The following is a 15,763-nucleotide window of genomic DNA, read 5'->3' as shown; positions in this document are numbered from 1 at the left end:
GCAAGAGCCAGAACGACCAGCCGCGTCCTCACTCGTCAAACATCTCGCTCTCTGTTCCTCTGCCTCCGTTGACAGCGGAAGTCTTTGCCTCGTCAGCTCCATTGACAGCACCACCAGCTCCCGTGAGCGCGACACCCACATCCGCTGCACCCTCGAGTGCGCTACCGACACCCAAAGACCGTATCTTTACGCTCAAGGAGCGCGGACGCAAGCGTGATTCGGATGCCATGTCAGCTGGCAACGACAGCCTCGCAACCAATGCCGACGAAATTGATATCACAGCTGATGAGAGTCTGGAAGCTAAGCGCGCAGCCAAACGTCACCGTAAAGAACAAAAGAAGGCAGAGAAAGAGGCGGCAGCACAGCATGCTGCAGAGGTTGATTTGGAGGAGGAAGAGTTCGACTATGCAGCTGCACCCAGTGTGCTGGATGCTAGCATCCCGGATCCCCGCGACAGAAGGAAGAACAAGAAGGAACCCAAGACCAAGGCGTTCAATCCGTTCGTCAAGGCACTCGACACGATGAAGGGTATGCCGAGACAACAGAAGGAGAGGGCTGGCAAGAGCATGACATTCAGGAAATAAAGGCATGGAGTTCATGGGGATCATTGCTGGGAGCAGGCATGTGTTAGATAGACTTTAGCCGAAGAACGGTCATGATAAGATATCATTTTTCTTCTAGAACCATCAGGTTTTTGGTCACCCTGACCATCTTTACCCCACAAACGCACATGTCAGACAAGCATCAACTTGACCCTTGACATCAACAAGCTGCGTGTTACACTTTCCACTCAAAAGACACGACAAGATACCCCATCTTCAACAACACACACACCATTCGCAATGTCAATCGCATCGCCACGACCGAGTTTCAGCCTAAGCCGTCGCGGCTCAACCAGCACAGTAAACTCGACCCGCTCGCCCTCAACATCACGACCAGCCTCAATCCGCGACTCCAGCAGCACACCCGTCCCATCATCCTCACGTCGCCGCGACCGCGCTGCCCTCCGCGAGTTCTACAACCTCCAAGCCTCCCAAACCTCTGCCGAGAAGCCACCCCCTTCAGCAGCACCTACACCTCAAACCGAAGACTCTAGCTCCAGTGACGCCCTCTCCGCCCTCGACAATCCATCTTTCTCACCCCAAACATATGTTGATGACCTACTCCACTCTGCGGATGCAGAAACGTTACTTCGAACGTTGAACTCTATCACGATATCTGCGCTTGGGCTTGAAGGCGATAAGAAAGCACTGGTGTATGATAACTACACTACTCTATTGTCTGCAACGAGTACGATCAGTCGCATGAGGGAGAACGTGGATCCCATGGCGCCCGTAACGACGACGCTGGAGCCGGCAGTGAAACACATTGCCGATGTTGCTGGGGATATTGCGAGGAGTAGGGAGGTGAGAAGCGACAAGGAGGCACAAAAGGATACCGTGAGATGGGTGTTAGGGGCGCCGGAGAGGTTGAAGGAGTTTAAAGAGGAAGGAAATGAGGAGGAGATGACGAAAGAGTGGGATGAGGTGAGGGGGCTATTGGAGAAGTGGGAGGGTGTCAAGGGTGTAGATGAGGTGAGGAGGAAATGTGAAGAGGTTGTTGGAAAGGATCAAAGAGGTCTCGATACCTGAGAAGGACTACGGAAACACACAATGGCCACAGCATACTCGACAACGAAGGACTGTGGCTGTTCGACCGATGAGGCCGCATCTAGCACCAAATGCAGAACTTATCATGAGCGACACGAGTATACCCTTCGACTCGAGGATGCACAGAGAGCCCCTGCAGGAGGACATTCCCCAAACGACACTCTAGTCTACCATACCCTAGCGCTCAGCCAAGACGGATGCTCGAATCCTGATCAGTGCAATTTCCGCATCCGCCAGAGAGACGCGATCGTGTCAACTGTACAAGAAATGACCCATCAAGAAGCTTCACACAATTTGTGAATCGGCACAAAACAATCGTTTGGCTTGGGAAAAAGAAATGATAGTGGTAGCATCACGAAGGACGGCCAAAAGGACAAAACATACAGCAGCAGGGATTCCCACGTGGTCACCCACCGTAGTACTAATCTGCCGTTCAACTGCTTATGTATGGCAGAGCGGACGGGATGCCCAGTTTTCAGCTGACTGTGGCCGTATGTGCTTGATTAGCTATCATCAGATTATATGTACAAACCTCTTTGGTTCGAGGTTGCGTTGCTTCCGAGTCACGACGGTCGCTCGACGAGACTGACCCCGCCACTGTATGATAATAATCGAAGTTCCTTAGCACTCATCTTGAGAGTTACAACTTTGTCTCATAAGTCGAGTACTGACAGACAACGTGACTGTGATCGAGTTGTGTTCTCTCACACAGCAGCACGTGCTTTACAAAGCAGTAACCACGACATAACGTCTCCAGAGTCCCTGGTCGCTCCACCACCTGTACAACAACAGTAGAATGGGCCTATTGACATCCGTATAGTAACAGCCATCCTAGCGATGGATGCTCGAGGGGATGAAGGTATTCTAATCCAAGGCAGGGTGTCACATTCAGCGGAAAGAAGAGAAAGAAAGAAGGAATCAAGTCCTATGAGTAATGAAAATGAGACTTGCCTTGCTGTTCGATCAACGGTTCATTCTTCATAATCTATACCCTAAGGATTTGGGGATCTGGTTCTCTCATATCTGGCCGCTGATCATCACAAGGTATGAAATGAAGCTTGCATAGCTTGGGCCGGGCCTTCGAAGCCGAGTTATTGGGTGCTGTCATGCATATGGAATGTTTTGGCCAACGAGAGACAGAAAAATATGAGTATCGTCGGGAGCGTTGCTGCACTGGTGCATTGGTCTCGCGATCGATCTCATCGCCTGCTAATGGTCGATGACCATCGCTATGGCGGTCTAGCAAATGAAGTCTAGAGATGATTCCTTCGGGGTGCTCTCAACAGAAGATACATATGATTGCACTTCGCCTGCGAGTTCATGTCCTGGTCTTCGTCCTTCGACTCTCGAATCATATCTCCCAACGGGCTCTTGCTGGTTCTGAGGACTGTTCTTTGGCTCTATGGCTCCTTTGAGAGACTATACATGGGTGCGGAGTTGTAGCGATCGAGCTTCGATCCATAGTCTCGTCGTGGACTAGTTGTTGTGAGGCGGATGTATGGGTCTTGATCTGTACCGAGCGAGTCGAAGTACTGTGAAATTGTCAATGTCACACTATGCTGCTAGAGCCACAGCTCGCCTTGGCCATGATCGAGAGACACGTATCAGCCCGCACCTCCACTCCCATCGCCAACCAGCTGTGTTTGACGCCGCGAGGTACTTGTCCACGCTCTTGTGCATGAAGATGAGCTCATCTAGCTCAAGTAGAAGAGTGATGAGGTCAAGACAAGAAGCAGCCAAGAGCACAAGACGATCCCAAGGTCCACACACATCCGGCAGATGCTTGTCACGCCCAGAACTGCTTGACAGCCAGCCATGAGATCCGTCGCCTGCCAAGGGTCCAGTGAGTTGGGAGCGGTTGCCAATGAAGCATGGAGTATCGGCCAGGAGCTTGAAATTCATGCTTGACTTGCAGCCACCTTCTTGGCTTGCTTGATGCTTGACTACATGTCTTGATATCATAGCTGGAAGAAGGAAGTGCAATGGACCACATGAGCGACAGATGATCAGAGCCGAGCAAAAAGCAGAGCATCGTTAACCTCACGATGTAAGCGCCGAGACCCGCGAGATGCAGACGAATACGGCGATGAGCGACAAGGCGGCGCTCGCCTGCTTCTAGAATCGATCAAATCATCAATCAGATCCACAACACTTCTGCACCCTGTTTCTTTTCTATTTGCCTCGAAGTTTATCTGGCGTACATCAGCGGCTGATATTCACCAACTGACTCGAGCTTGTTGTTGGTTAGCCGTCCGAAAGGGTATTTGTTATTTGCCAATTCGCAGCCCAAGTTTGGCTCAGCCATTCATCTCAGGAGGAATCAACACATGTGTTGTGGCATATAGTTTCCTAATTCGACCAATCCAGCCTTTGATAAGTTTGTGGAGGACCGGGAGATTGGCAATGCTACGCGTGTTGTCCCGATGGCTGGTCTGTAACAACCGCCGTGATGTTTGACGAGATAGCCGCGGCCGTTTGACCACGAAATCGAAGAACACAAGTTCGTTGAATGAACAGAATCCGCCAAGATGCGTGCCTCAAGGTATCCCTGTTGCTGAGGAGAGTGCCAATCTTCGCTTGCGACACGAGTATAGTGCTTCAATAGAGGCTCATTAGTCGAAAGGATTCTGGTTGAAGATGGTCACCAGCACTGGTGGATCAACATAGGTTGCACGGGTGATGAGCATATCCACATCAAGTCTTGGGAGATCCGTTTGGGAGCGCAACTCGATGCAAGACACACGCCTTAGGAAGAATTTTCGCCAACTGGATGTCACCCAAGTGACCGAACCCTGAAGTCGAGTGGAAAGTTAGGACGAAGCGGCTTTGCCAAGCACAACGTGGAGCCCCGAATGGTCAGGCACGAGGGACGAACGTGGAGAAATGATCGAGCGTGATTGGCCCGCTCTTACTTCACCCTTCGACTCGCCCCTGCAACCTCTCGAGTCTCGCTCGGCTATCTGCCATAAACGTCCCTCGGACTCACCACTCTGCGGCAAGGACCAGCCAGCCGACCCAACTAGCACAGCGTAACATTGCACAAGCCGCAGGCCAACTGCGATTTTTCGCTCGGCCTTGCCGCAGCACGTGTGAGTGGGACGACTACCCAGTAATGGGTCCGGATCGAGGTGCCCTCACTCTGCATGTACCACCAGCTTGGGAAGTATTGAAGATCAGGTGCAGTCTCGCGAAATATGTGCGAAAGCGAGGGCAGTGTCGCGCGACGACGATCGGTCAAACTGTGTTCACGCGACAGGTTGATACCCACGAAGGGTGAAGATACAATGGTAGACGTAGGTTTCTTCTTCTGAGATTGTTGCAACTCAGTTCCAACACGAGCTATGGACTGTGGTTCTCGTGGGCCCCACGCGGAGAAAGATCACTCGACATGTTGCTCGAATGGGCCGTTGTGCTAAGCAGAGCTAAGATTAGGCTTCCTGAGAAAGAAGTCAAGACCGTGCAAAGACGTTCTCAAGCACCCCAAGATCCAAAGCCATGGCCTTGGCCCTCTTGTGCGTGATACAATGCCGTCCTTTGATTGGGCCCCGACCCAAAGCGCCACAGTCTGGGCCTGCAATGAGTTGAGGAACAAGCAACCATCCGTCTGACAGCCAAGTCGGATTCTCGAGTAAATGTGCGATAGATAAAAGAAGCCATCTGCTCACCCCTACCTCGTCTCGTCTTGTCCATCATCAGCCATTCACTTCTGAAGACCGATCGTTCACAGTCAGATCATTCTGACTTTTCTCTCCCCTGCACTCATTGCTTCTATCTCCTTCAGATAGCATCTCACCATAGCAATGGCCGCCAACAACAGAACCGTCGGTGGAAACGCCGCTTTCCACAACTTCAACAATGACTTCGCCCACATCGAAGACCCCAACGAGCGCCGCAGACTCGCACTCGCTGAGATCGACAAGGCTCCCTTCGGCTGGTACCACGTTCGCGCCATCATCGTCGCCGGTATTGGTTTCTTCACCGATGCCTACGACATCTTCGCCATCGGTCTCGTCACCAACATGTTGGGTGTCGTCTACTGGCAAGACGCCAAGGGCAAGATGGCCGGTAAGATCCCCCAGACTGCCGACACTGCCATCAAGGTCGCTACCTCCGGTGGTACCGTCCTCGGACAGGTCGGTTTCGGTTACCTCGCCGATGTTGTCGGTCGTAAGAAGATGTACGGTCTCGAACTCCTGGTTATCATCTTCGCAACTCTCGCCCAGGCTCTCTCTTCTGACTCTCCCGCCATCTCCATCGTCGGTATCATCATCTTCTGGCGTGTTCTCATGGGTATCGGTATTGGTGGTGACTACCCTCTCTCGTCCATCATTACCTCTGAGTTCGCTACCACCAAGTGGCGCGGTGCCATGATGGGTTCCGTCTTCGCCATGCAGGGTATTGGTCAGTTCGCTGCTGGTATCATCGCTCTCATTGTCACTGTCGGCTTCAAGGAGTCGCTCCTCAGTGGCAAGAACCCCGCCGCTTGTGACGGTGTCTGCCAGCTTGCCGTTGACAAGATGTGGCGTGTCATCATTGGTTTCGGTGCCGTTCCCGGATGCATTGCCCTCTACTACCGTCTTACCATCCCCGAGACTCCTCGTTACACCTTTGATGTCGCCCGCGATGTCGTCAAGGCCGACACCGACTCCAAGGCTTACCTCAACGGCAAGTCTCAAGGTGAGCCCGATGAGATCACCCGCGTCCAGACTCGTGAGGCTACTGCCGGTCAGCTCGAGGTCCCCAAGGCCTCGTGGGCCGACTTCGCCCGCCATTACGGTCAGTGGAAGAACGCGAAGATCCTCATCGGTACCGCCGGTTCATGGTTCTTCCTCGATGTCGCTTTTTACGGTGTCTCGCTCAACAACACTGTCATTCTTACTGCCATCGGCTACACCGGCGGCAAGAACATGTACGAGGTCTACTACAACAACGCTGTCGGCAACTTGATCATTGTCTGTGCTGGTGCCATACCTGGCTACTGGGTCACTGTAGCTCTCGTTGATACTATCGGTCGCAAGCCCATCCAACTCATGGGCTTCACTCTCCTCACCATCTTCTTCTGTATCTTCGGTTTCGGTTACAATGTTATTGGCACGAGCGGCAAGCTCGGTCTCTACATTCTCTGCCAGTTCTTCTTCAACTTCGGCCCCAACGCCACCACCTTCATTGTCCCTGGCGAGTGCTTCCCTACTCGCTACCGTTCCACCTCTCACGGTCTCTCTGCCGCTTCTGGCAAGATCGGTGCCATCATCGCCCAGGTCGTCATTGGTCCTCTTCGAGTTCGTGGTGCCAAGCCCAACGGTCCCGCGTCCCCATGGCTCAACCATGTCCTCGAGATTTTTGCTCTCTTCATGTTGTGCGGTATCTTCACCTCGCTCCTCATCCCCGAGACCAAGCGCAAGACCCTCGAGCAGCTTGCTGGCGAGGTCCCCGGAACCCCCGAGTACGACGAGTCCACCCACGGCCCCGCTCAGGTCAAGACCTCTGAGGACTACTCGGCCAGCAGCCCTGCCGAGAAGTCTGCAGTCTAAGACTTGACGATGCTTCTTTTCCTTTTTCTCTCTTTTTGATACCACATAAAACTGTTCATTGGTGTATATAAACGGGTCTCCCAAGCGCTGGGTTGATGTTTACTCCTGTTTTTTCTTGTTCTTCACTTAGCGGTGGTCTTGCGGTCCAAATCTTTGATACTTAATGCTTATAACCCTCACTTTTTCCAAAAAACTTGTCCCTCGACTTCATTTCCTTGATGAATGTGCTTGCCTCTTCCATCAGCTACTCTGACTTGGAAGGTGGCGATTGTCTTACGCAGTTCCTTTATTTCTCTCTGCTTCTGTATGCACCCCGCCTCCTCTGCACGCAGCCTTTGCACGCACCTGCACGTACACAGGCTGTGCCTGTCACCTGCAGCAGCACAGCCGCTCACTCTGCCTTGCATTATCAAGTAGCAAGGCTCAGCCGTACCGCATTAATGCTGTGGCTATGACCGTAGCCGGTGCGGGTGATACGAACAGCCTCGATGGTCAAGGGACAAGGTGCACCGCTCAACGCATGATGAGTCATTCGACCATACGACCGAGGCATCAGTTCGAGGAGGTTTGAATATTCTATGTACAAAGGAATTGTTGAGAAGTGAAGTCATGATCAAAAACAGATCAGAACAAAAGACATAAACAGCAAAGAAAATCAGAACGCAGAGAATTTGGGTATCGCTCGCCGAGAAGAAAGAACAAAAAGAAAATCAGTCCACCTTTTTCCCTCCCATTCTTGCCGGTGCTTGTCGTTCAGGGCGCCTATAGCAATGAAGACAAACGTTTGGTTGTCGAAAATGTGTTCGATCTACCAACACTTCAAGCTGGACAAGAAGCCACCCTTTTTCTTCTTCTTTTGTGGCGATGTGGCAGCTGACTCGGACTCTGAGAAACGCAGCTTCTCGGACTCGCTGGTGATATTTGGGGCAGGAGCGGATTGATGTGTTTCAGTTGCTGCCGAGAGGCGTTGAGAATTGATTTGGATGTGAGGCGTCGGGTTGATGAGGGATGGGAAATTTGGTCGCATGCCTGCTGCGTGTTGTTCTCTAGCCTCGACTACGCGCTTGACGATTGCTGATTCTTGATGTTAGTGGTTGCTACTGTGATGCCGTGAAGAACTTGCGACTCACAAGCAAAAGTCTCCTCGATGTTAACGACCTCGCGCGCCGAAGTCTCCATAAAACCACAGCCTCTGCTCTTTGCCCACTCCAGACCGTCAGCAGCACTGACCTGTCTCTGACCCTGAAGATCGCATTTGTTTCCGGCGACCATGATGGCAGGCCAGCACTTTCCTTGCTCTTGTCTGTTTTCTCTTTCCATGTCAATCAGCTCGGCAAAGAAGTCGAGGTTTTGTAAGGATTGGGCGTTGGTGATGTCGTAGACGAAGAGGAAGGCGTCAGAGGTCAGGTTCGAGGCGGACCACATGCCGCGGTATTCTTCTTGACCGGCAGTGTCTGTGAGGAAGAGGGAGTAGGTTTGGCCGTTGACGGTGCGTGTGACCGAGTACGAGTCTTCGATTGTAGGGTCATAGTCGTGAGACCAGGCGGAGCGAACGATACGTAGTGTGATTGAGGACTTGCCTGGAGCATTGCGTTAGTCCAAGTGGTTGCTATGAGACTTGGGGGGGGGGGGGGGGGGGTCAGTAGATACCACAGCCGCCGTCGCCGCAGATTGTGATTGAGATCTTGTCGTCCATGATGGTCGCGCGATAGCCGCCCGTGAGATATCTTTGGAAGAACGGAGGAGTCGAGAATGGTGCGAAAAGACTACTAAACAGTGATGGCGGAGTAATAGAGAGAAGAGAAAGTCGAATTGGTCGAGGTGATACGAAAGCCGGGCCAAGGGACGGGGTTAAAGTGAAAGTTATAGACGATGTGAGAAGAGATGGGCCAACTGCCGGTCGAAACAAGTGCGCCAATAGATCGCAGAACGGAAAGACACAGAGATGAAGGGAAAAAATCTAGTGCATGGCATCAAGTGATGGAGTCATGTTGATGTTGAGATGGTGGAGCCATTCAACTGCTTCAAGGGTCCCTGGGTTTGATGACGCTCGGTCCGCTCTTGCCCAAAATGCGCCGTCGATCTCTTTCGAGGCCACGCGGATCTGCTTTGCAGAAAGAACGGCCCTGCAGGAAACACTTGGTGCTTGCTCTGGCTCTGTTCTTTGTCTTCTTATACCACTATTCAGATTCTTCTCATCAAAGATCGTGTAAGACCGAATGCTCGAATACAAATCTCGAATGGGTCTCAACGGCCCCGGACCACCATGAAACACTTCCGAACCACGATATCCGAACTCTCCACTTTTTAGTGCCTAGGTACCTTAGATCCTGCTCCTCGATTCATGTCCAAAAACCAGTACAACATGAAACAGCGATAAAGGAGTAGGCTCCATCTGGAAGAGCAAGTGGCACATGTGAAAACATCGATTTGGGAACATCCTATCTCTACTACACGGCTAGTCACTCGTCCGGCCCTTTGCCTGGATATTCTGCAGCTGAGGCATATCGTATGTCTGCGGCGGAAGCTCCACATCGTTAGGTCCCGTAACAATACCGAATTCCTGCGTATAATCCCAAGATGTGCCATAAAATCCAACAATCTTCTGTCCTGGTCCAGCCTCCAGCACTTTGGTGAGGTTTCTCGTAGGACTTGGGTAAGTATTGAGTGCTCCTGCTTTGGTTCCATCTGACAGAGTCATGGTTATGCCTCCCAAAACATCCATACTCCACCCATAGGTCTTTACCTCGACTTTCGCAATGTCGACGCCTGGAGGGAGATGGAGCATTTGAGAGTTGCCACCGCCCATGTTGAACGGAGATCCGTTACCATAGTAGCGGTATCCACAGGGTGTCTTGTGTCCATCCTCGTAGTATACCACTGCGCCGTCGAGAACAGCGCCAACGCGTAAATCGATTTTCTTTGCTCTGCTCAGCTTGCCGTCTGGACCTTTCTCATTGAGCATCACCGTCCATTGGTGTCCCTTGTCCGGGTCGCTTGCAAGCACCGACTGTTTGTTCAAGACGATGTCTGAATTGTCAATGCGAATGGGGCTTCGATGTGTTGCTTTCCAGACATTCGTCATTCGTGTGATTTTGCCGTTGCACCCGAGTACGCCTATGTAGAGCGGCATGCCTCGGTCGAACTCGTCCAGATCGAAGGTTGTTGATTTGGTCTTGTCGCCGGACCTTGAACAGTCATAGTTGATCATATTGACGACGCTACCATTGACAGTTTTGGTTTGAGCAATTCCAGCGTTGCAGCTGACCACCAGCTTGTCGGATTCGGAGTCTTCAGAGAAGTTCGGAGTGATGGTTGGAGCAGCGGTGGACTTGGAACAAGGTGAACATGCCTTGGACCTGCGTCGTCGGACTGTGCCACATCCATCACGTTGTTTGATTGTTGAGATGCGCATCGTGAATATCCGGACGAGAGATGATTGAATGTCAGAGTGAGCAGAGACGAAGTGTTTGATAGAGTGGATAGTGATATTGTGAAGAAGGCAAATAATAGATGATTGACGAGCATTATATATCACTCTTACTGTATCGCACAGATATAGTACTTTACCTCGATTAGACATGTGTTGCCTGGGTTCATCAAAGCTGGAGGCAGCACTGCCTTCGGCGAGATGGGTCTCAAGGCATCAACAGCCCGTGTCCGTCGCGAAACAGGCAGAAGCGTCGTCGGCAGACTTCTGTCGCGCACCAACAGACCATGGTCGCTGCGCAACTCGAGACACCAGGACTCATATCTCCTGGCAAAAGGCACAATAAGTGAAGGGATGAAGATAGAATTGCTTTTGTGCAGTGCAAAGCACCTTTTCGTTTGCAAAATGCTCGGGAATGGTTCGCGCGGACGTCATACCTCGGTAATCACCTATTCACACCTTCCAATCGCGTGTCCTCTCAATAATATCAAAATCACCAAAGATGAGCAACAAACAGGAAAAACAGACCAAACCAATAGTGTCTGTGATATCCGGCGGCGTTGCTGGAGGCGTGGAAGCCTTGGTAACATATCCGTTCGAATTCGCCAAAACAAGAGCTCAATTGCATGTCCGAAAAGCAGGTGTTCCATACCCGAGAAACCCATTCGCTGTGGTGGGTCAGGTCTACAGTCAAGAAGGATTACGGGCACTGTACAAAGGATGTGCTGCATTGGCCGTTGGGTCAATCGGTAAAGATGCAGTCAGATTCTTGTCTTTCGATACAGTCAAAAATGCCTTCAAGGACCCCGAAACCGGCACTCTGTCACCATTGAGGAACATGCTAGCTGGAATGGCCGCTGGTGTAGTCGCAAGTGCCACTGCAGTGACACCCACGGAACGAATCAAAACTGCCTTGATCGACGATGCAAGAGGATCCAGACAATTCACCTCCACCATGCATGCAGTCAGAACAATTATAGCTGAAGACGGCCTCAAAGGTCTCTACCGGGGATTTGCTGGAACAACATTGAAACAAGCTTCAGCAACCAGTTTCCGCATGGGCACCTACAATATCCTCAAGGACTACGAAAAGAATCACCATATTGAGCAAAACACTGCTACCAATTTCGCGAATGGCGCTGTTGCTGGTATCACCACTACATTGGCTACACAGCCCTTCGATGTCATCAAGACAAGGTCGCAGACTGCAAAGGCCACGACAACGATGGACGCTATTGCGGGTATCTGGCAAGATGATGGCATTCGTGCTTTTTGGAGAGGCACGTTCATGAGGTTGGGACGTACTGTGCTTGCGGGAGGAGTGCTGTTTACGACGGCAGAAGCTGTTGCGAAGATCATCAACCCAATTTTGGATCCAATAGTATGAACAGAATATCCTCATGTGCGTGGCATGGAGACCAGATAGTGCCTCTATGGATTTGTACGATTATGGCTTGCAACTCTACAGGAAGTCCTAGTAGAAGCGTGGTTCTGATATATACGCACCAGCAAATGTTGTTGTTGTTGTTGTTGTTGTTGTTGTTGTCGGTATATGTAGCTGTTCAGACGTTGCGTCTCGTGTGCTGCTGCCTTTGCTATCCACAAGCGAGAGGTGATCTATGTTAGAACAGAGACGCGTCTGCCTCTGTGTTTTCGGTGTTTTTCTTCATTCTGTTGCCGATGAGAACGAAGCAGACTAAGGTTGGCGTTGTTTGCAGTGTCGCACATATAGTTTCCGGACGGCTGTGGGTTGTTCGAGACGCGTCCAGGAGCATCCTTGCTCTCCACTCATCGTACTGCATGCCCAGGGCTGTACTCAATGTACTGACATCGGCGTGTTCTGAGACGACTGGTCGCTTGCCACAGCATTCCACGATCGTTGTACCAAGTCAGCCCATTCTGTTTTCGATTCAAGCAGAATCGGCAGTATCGCATGCACGAGTCGCTTTCCAGCGTCCGCGGCCCACCATTTGTCCCGGAGCAGATGAATGATAACGCCATAGTGTGCAAGTATGGCTATTGCCATGGGGTCTCTCGTCTCAATGAGGCTCACGTAGTCGTCCTGGATCATGACTGGCCACGTCATGATCCCTGACATTATGCCGCCTGTGCAATAGGGTCCCATGGCTTGTTGAAGGCCAGATATAGCGTTAGAGTGTTTCTCGCTGTTGGTGGTCTTGGAAGCCTCCTCGCGTAGGAGCTCCAGGGTGGTGTCAACTATACTGGGTAGTGTCAGTCATGAGGTTGTCGACGTTAGCACCAGACAATCTCACTGGCACATATCAGGCAGTGTGGCGCCTGTGCCGTCTCCAGGATCCAGATCACCTGGTGTGTGCGGGTTGAAGAGAGTCCCAAAGCTCGAGAGACGTAGCAGGTGACTATAGTTGTTTTGCACCAGGCCAACACCGGCGATGAACTGGCGCAACTCCAGAATATCGATTAGAGCATCGGACAGCTGACGACTATGTTGCCAATGAGACTGAGCCAAGGAGAATATCATAATGAGTATAGAGCACGCAAATATCGGCTCATAGTTGCTTTCATCAAGAGAACCTAGGACATGCTGGAAGCCTATGAGAGCCCTGTTCTCATAATCCAAAGCAGCGCAATCCCAGACAGAATCTTCGAAGGAGAGTTGACGTGCAGAAAGTGCTAGAAGGGCGTTCAAGAGATACCCATGCGACAAAGCCAGTTCCGGTACGACGATCTGCCACAAATGGGTTTCGTCGGTATGTTGTCTCATCGATTTGAAGGCATTTGTGGACCAATTGTGCATCAGCTTGAGCTCCAGTACTCTAGATTCGGCAGACTGAGCAGCTGGAGCTGGTACAGAGCTGGATTGTGCGGATGGTGATGCGGTCAAACTCGTTGAATTGTCGCGGCTGGGATCGATGAAGCTGCACACGACCTCGCGTTTTAGGCAATAGCCACAACTGGGCGTGCCTTCATCGCACTATCAAGTTCTCATGTCAGAAGGAAAAACATGGAACTCGTTGTGGCTTGCTCAAGTTGAGGCCGACGCATCTGTCAACACGATACGAGGATGCGTATCGAGCATGAATTCTGACCTTGACATGACGCTGCTTGCATTGAGTGCATCCTCGACGAGACTTGGTGTGACTCCGACGCTGCGACATTGATGAGCCGAGAAGCTGTTGTACTCAGGTACTAGTTGGCGTATCCAACACGAAGAGCGATTCTATAGAAGACATAGGTAGTCTGCTGGCTCGTCTCCGCCTACGGAAGTTTCCATGACCAATCAGATCATGAGTGCGCATCAAAACTAATAAGGCGTGCAAGATTGAAGCAGGAGTCGAACAGACCGACGAGTAGACAACGCTTGATTGTGCCCTAATACTAGCTGCCAAATAGTGAGTAGTGCGGTGCTCCTACAAAGAAGGTATGTGTGCTGCCAAGCAAACGCGTGTAAAATGGAGAATCAATCATACAAGGAGCACACCTGCATCTATATGAAGATATCTGAGCCGACAAGAAGGGTTCCGGAGGTTTCAAATTTCATGTCGCGGATTGTTCTGTAATTCAACACTCTTGTTAGGCGTGCACGCGTCGAGAAGATGCGCAATAGTTACGCGATACGCATCACGGAATACGCAAACCGCAATACGCAATACGCAATGCGCAATGCGTCTTGCAAACGCCCAACAGAGAGCTTTTTCGCTACCATCTTGCAGAACTCACAAACCAACGGCAGCACGCCGGTTGTAGCGAATGTTGCTATCTTGATGATGGCGCAGGATGCGAGCTTGGGAGATTGCGCATCTGCCTCACACGCAATACGCAAACCGCACCCTCGATCTTGATAGTCTGAGGAAGTCACTTATAATGTCTGCTCCTCCACTGTAGGTGTAGTAGCCTTTCCTGTCTTCCCTGTCGATCGTTTACCTCTCTTCTCCCACACGACTTGGTCTTGACTAAACTCTTTTTTCTCGAATACTCTGGTTTCTACAATACTCTATTCGACATCATATAACCGATCGACTTCAGGGTCCAACCCAAAACCAAGAATCATCGAAGACTTTGCCGAGCATACAGTCCTTCCATATCCGTCAAGATGTCAGATACACAATATGGTGACTTCAAGCTGTACCGCTATGATCCAACCATGGCTGGTGCAGTCATTTTTGTCATCGCGTTCATCGCAGTCACCGGTCTGCATTTCTACCAGATGATCCGAACAAAAACGTACTTTTTCGTTCCATTCGTCATCGGAGGGCTATTCGAGGTCGTTGGATTTGCCGCAGTAAGTAGATTCTCGGTGAACGATCTCCACACCAACTCATCTCTTTCGTTCAGCGTGCCAAATCGGCCCAGGAAGCTCCGAACTTCAGCATCCCCGCCTATTCTATCCAGGCCATCCTGATTCTCGTTGCCCCTGCTCTGTTCGCCGCAAGCATCTACATGGAGCTCGGACGTATCATTCTTCTTACCGATGGAGAGCAACACAGCATCATTCCTAAGAAATGGCTCACAAAGATCTTCGTCATCGGCGATGTCATCTCATTCTGCCTCCAGGCAGCTGGCGGTGGTATCATGGCGTCTGGCACGATCGAAGCACTCGAAACGGGTGAACATATCACCATCGGCGGTCTGGTCATTCAGATCCTGTTCTTCGGCTTCTTCATTGTCGTCAGCATCACTTTCAACATGCGCATGAACAAGATACCCACCAGCCGCAGCATGGTCAGCTACAACCCCTGGAAGAAGCATCTGTATACTCTGTACGGCGGCAGTGCGCTCATCCTGATCAGATCGATCTTCCGCTTGATCGAGTACAGCCAGGGCAACGACGGATACCTCATCTCGCACGAATGGTTCTTGTACGTTTTCGATGCTTGTCTGATGCTGGCCACCATGGTCTTGTTCGCTTGGTTCCACCCAAGTGAGATCTGGGCCATGCTGAACAAGAACGGCGGCAAGATGGTCAGTCATGGCTACAAGATTGAGGCGGCGATCCCGTTGATGTGATGAGTGACCGACACCGACACGTTCTAGCGGCACCATCATCATCTCGCTCCTCAACAATTGTATCGGCATACAGATCAAGCGAGCGCGTCTTTATTTTTCTATGTATATACATCCTTTTTGTCTCTTCATTTTATCTCGAACAAAATCGTATTTTGATTCATCCAAGA

The 15,763-nt window shown here is 51.2% G+C and overlaps 7 protein-coding genes across 7 annotated transcripts; 4 read left to right on the top strand and 3 right to left on the bottom strand.

Annotated features, from left to right (window-relative positions):
- Window positions 1–842: 842 nt before the first annotated feature.
- M436DRAFT_67257 (uncharacterized protein) lies at window positions 843–1,631 on the top strand (the record flags this gene model as incomplete). The annotated part of the gene is made up of 1 exon (XM_013568286.1): window positions 843–1,631. The coding sequence occupies one exon, from the start codon at window positions 843–845 to the stop codon at window positions 1,629–1,631; it is 789 nt and encodes a 262-aa protein (XP_013423740.1).
- A 3,818-nt stretch (window positions 1,632–5,449) lies between these two features.
- On the top strand, window positions 5,450–7,180 carry M436DRAFT_56082 (MFS transporter; the record flags this gene model as incomplete). Its single annotated transcript, XM_013568249.1, has 1 exon — window positions 5,450–7,180. The coding sequence occupies one exon, from the start codon at window positions 5,450–5,452 to the stop codon at window positions 7,178–7,180; it is 1,731 nt and encodes a 576-aa protein (XP_013423703.1).
- A 1,006-nt stretch (window positions 7,181–8,186) lies between these two features.
- On the bottom strand, window positions 8,187–8,876 carry M436DRAFT_17570 (ras small GTPase; the record flags this gene model as incomplete). Its single annotated transcript, XM_013568149.1, has 3 exons — window positions 8,187–8,254; window positions 8,311–8,760; window positions 8,831–8,876. Coding segments are annotated over 3 exons (564 nt in total), but the record flags the coding sequence as incomplete, so codon positions are not given.
- A 762-nt stretch (window positions 8,877–9,638) lies between these two features.
- M436DRAFT_85473 (uncharacterized protein) lies at window positions 9,639–10,595 on the bottom strand (the record flags this gene model as incomplete). The annotated part of the gene is made up of 1 exon (XM_013568348.1): window positions 9,639–10,595. One exon carries the CDS (start codon window positions 10,593–10,595, stop codon window positions 9,639–9,641), a length of 957 nt encoding a protein of 318 aa, XP_013423802.1.
- Window positions 10,596–11,112: 517 nt separating this feature from the next.
- Window positions 11,113–11,997, top strand: M436DRAFT_76124 (mitochondrial carrier; the record flags this gene model as incomplete). Its single annotated transcript, XM_013568347.1, has 1 exon — window positions 11,113–11,997. The coding sequence occupies one exon, from the start codon at window positions 11,113–11,115 to the stop codon at window positions 11,995–11,997; it is 885 nt and encodes a 294-aa protein (XP_013423801.1).
- Window positions 11,998–12,426: 429 nt separating this feature from the next.
- Window positions 12,427–13,747, bottom strand: M436DRAFT_76123 (uncharacterized protein; the record flags this gene model as incomplete). Its single annotated transcript, XM_013568346.1, has 3 exons — window positions 12,427–12,832; window positions 12,884–13,563; window positions 13,679–13,747. The coding sequence occupies 3 exons, from the start codon at window positions 13,745–13,747 to the stop codon at window positions 12,427–12,429; spliced, it is 1,155 nt and encodes a 384-aa protein (XP_013423800.1).
- Window positions 13,748–14,682: 935 nt separating this feature from the next.
- M436DRAFT_55878 (RTA1-domain-containing protein) lies at window positions 14,683–15,596 on the top strand (the record flags this gene model as incomplete). The annotated part of the gene is made up of 2 exons (XM_013568215.1): window positions 14,683–14,871; window positions 14,925–15,596. 2 exons carry the CDS (start codon window positions 14,683–14,685, stop codon window positions 15,594–15,596), a joined length of 861 nt encoding a protein of 286 aa, XP_013423669.1.
- Window positions 15,597–15,763: the final 167 nt, after the last annotated feature.

The sequence above is a fragment of the Aureobasidium namibiae genome (genome assembly GCF_000721765.1).
Source record: "Aureobasidium namibiae CBS 147.97 unplaced genomic scaffold scaffold_20, whole genome shotgun sequence".
In the NCBI taxonomy this organism is placed as follows: domain Eukaryota; kingdom Fungi; phylum Ascomycota; class Dothideomycetes; order Dothideales; family Saccotheciaceae; genus Aureobasidium; species Aureobasidium namibiae.
This window is presented reverse-complemented; position numbering and strand designations above follow the sequence as displayed.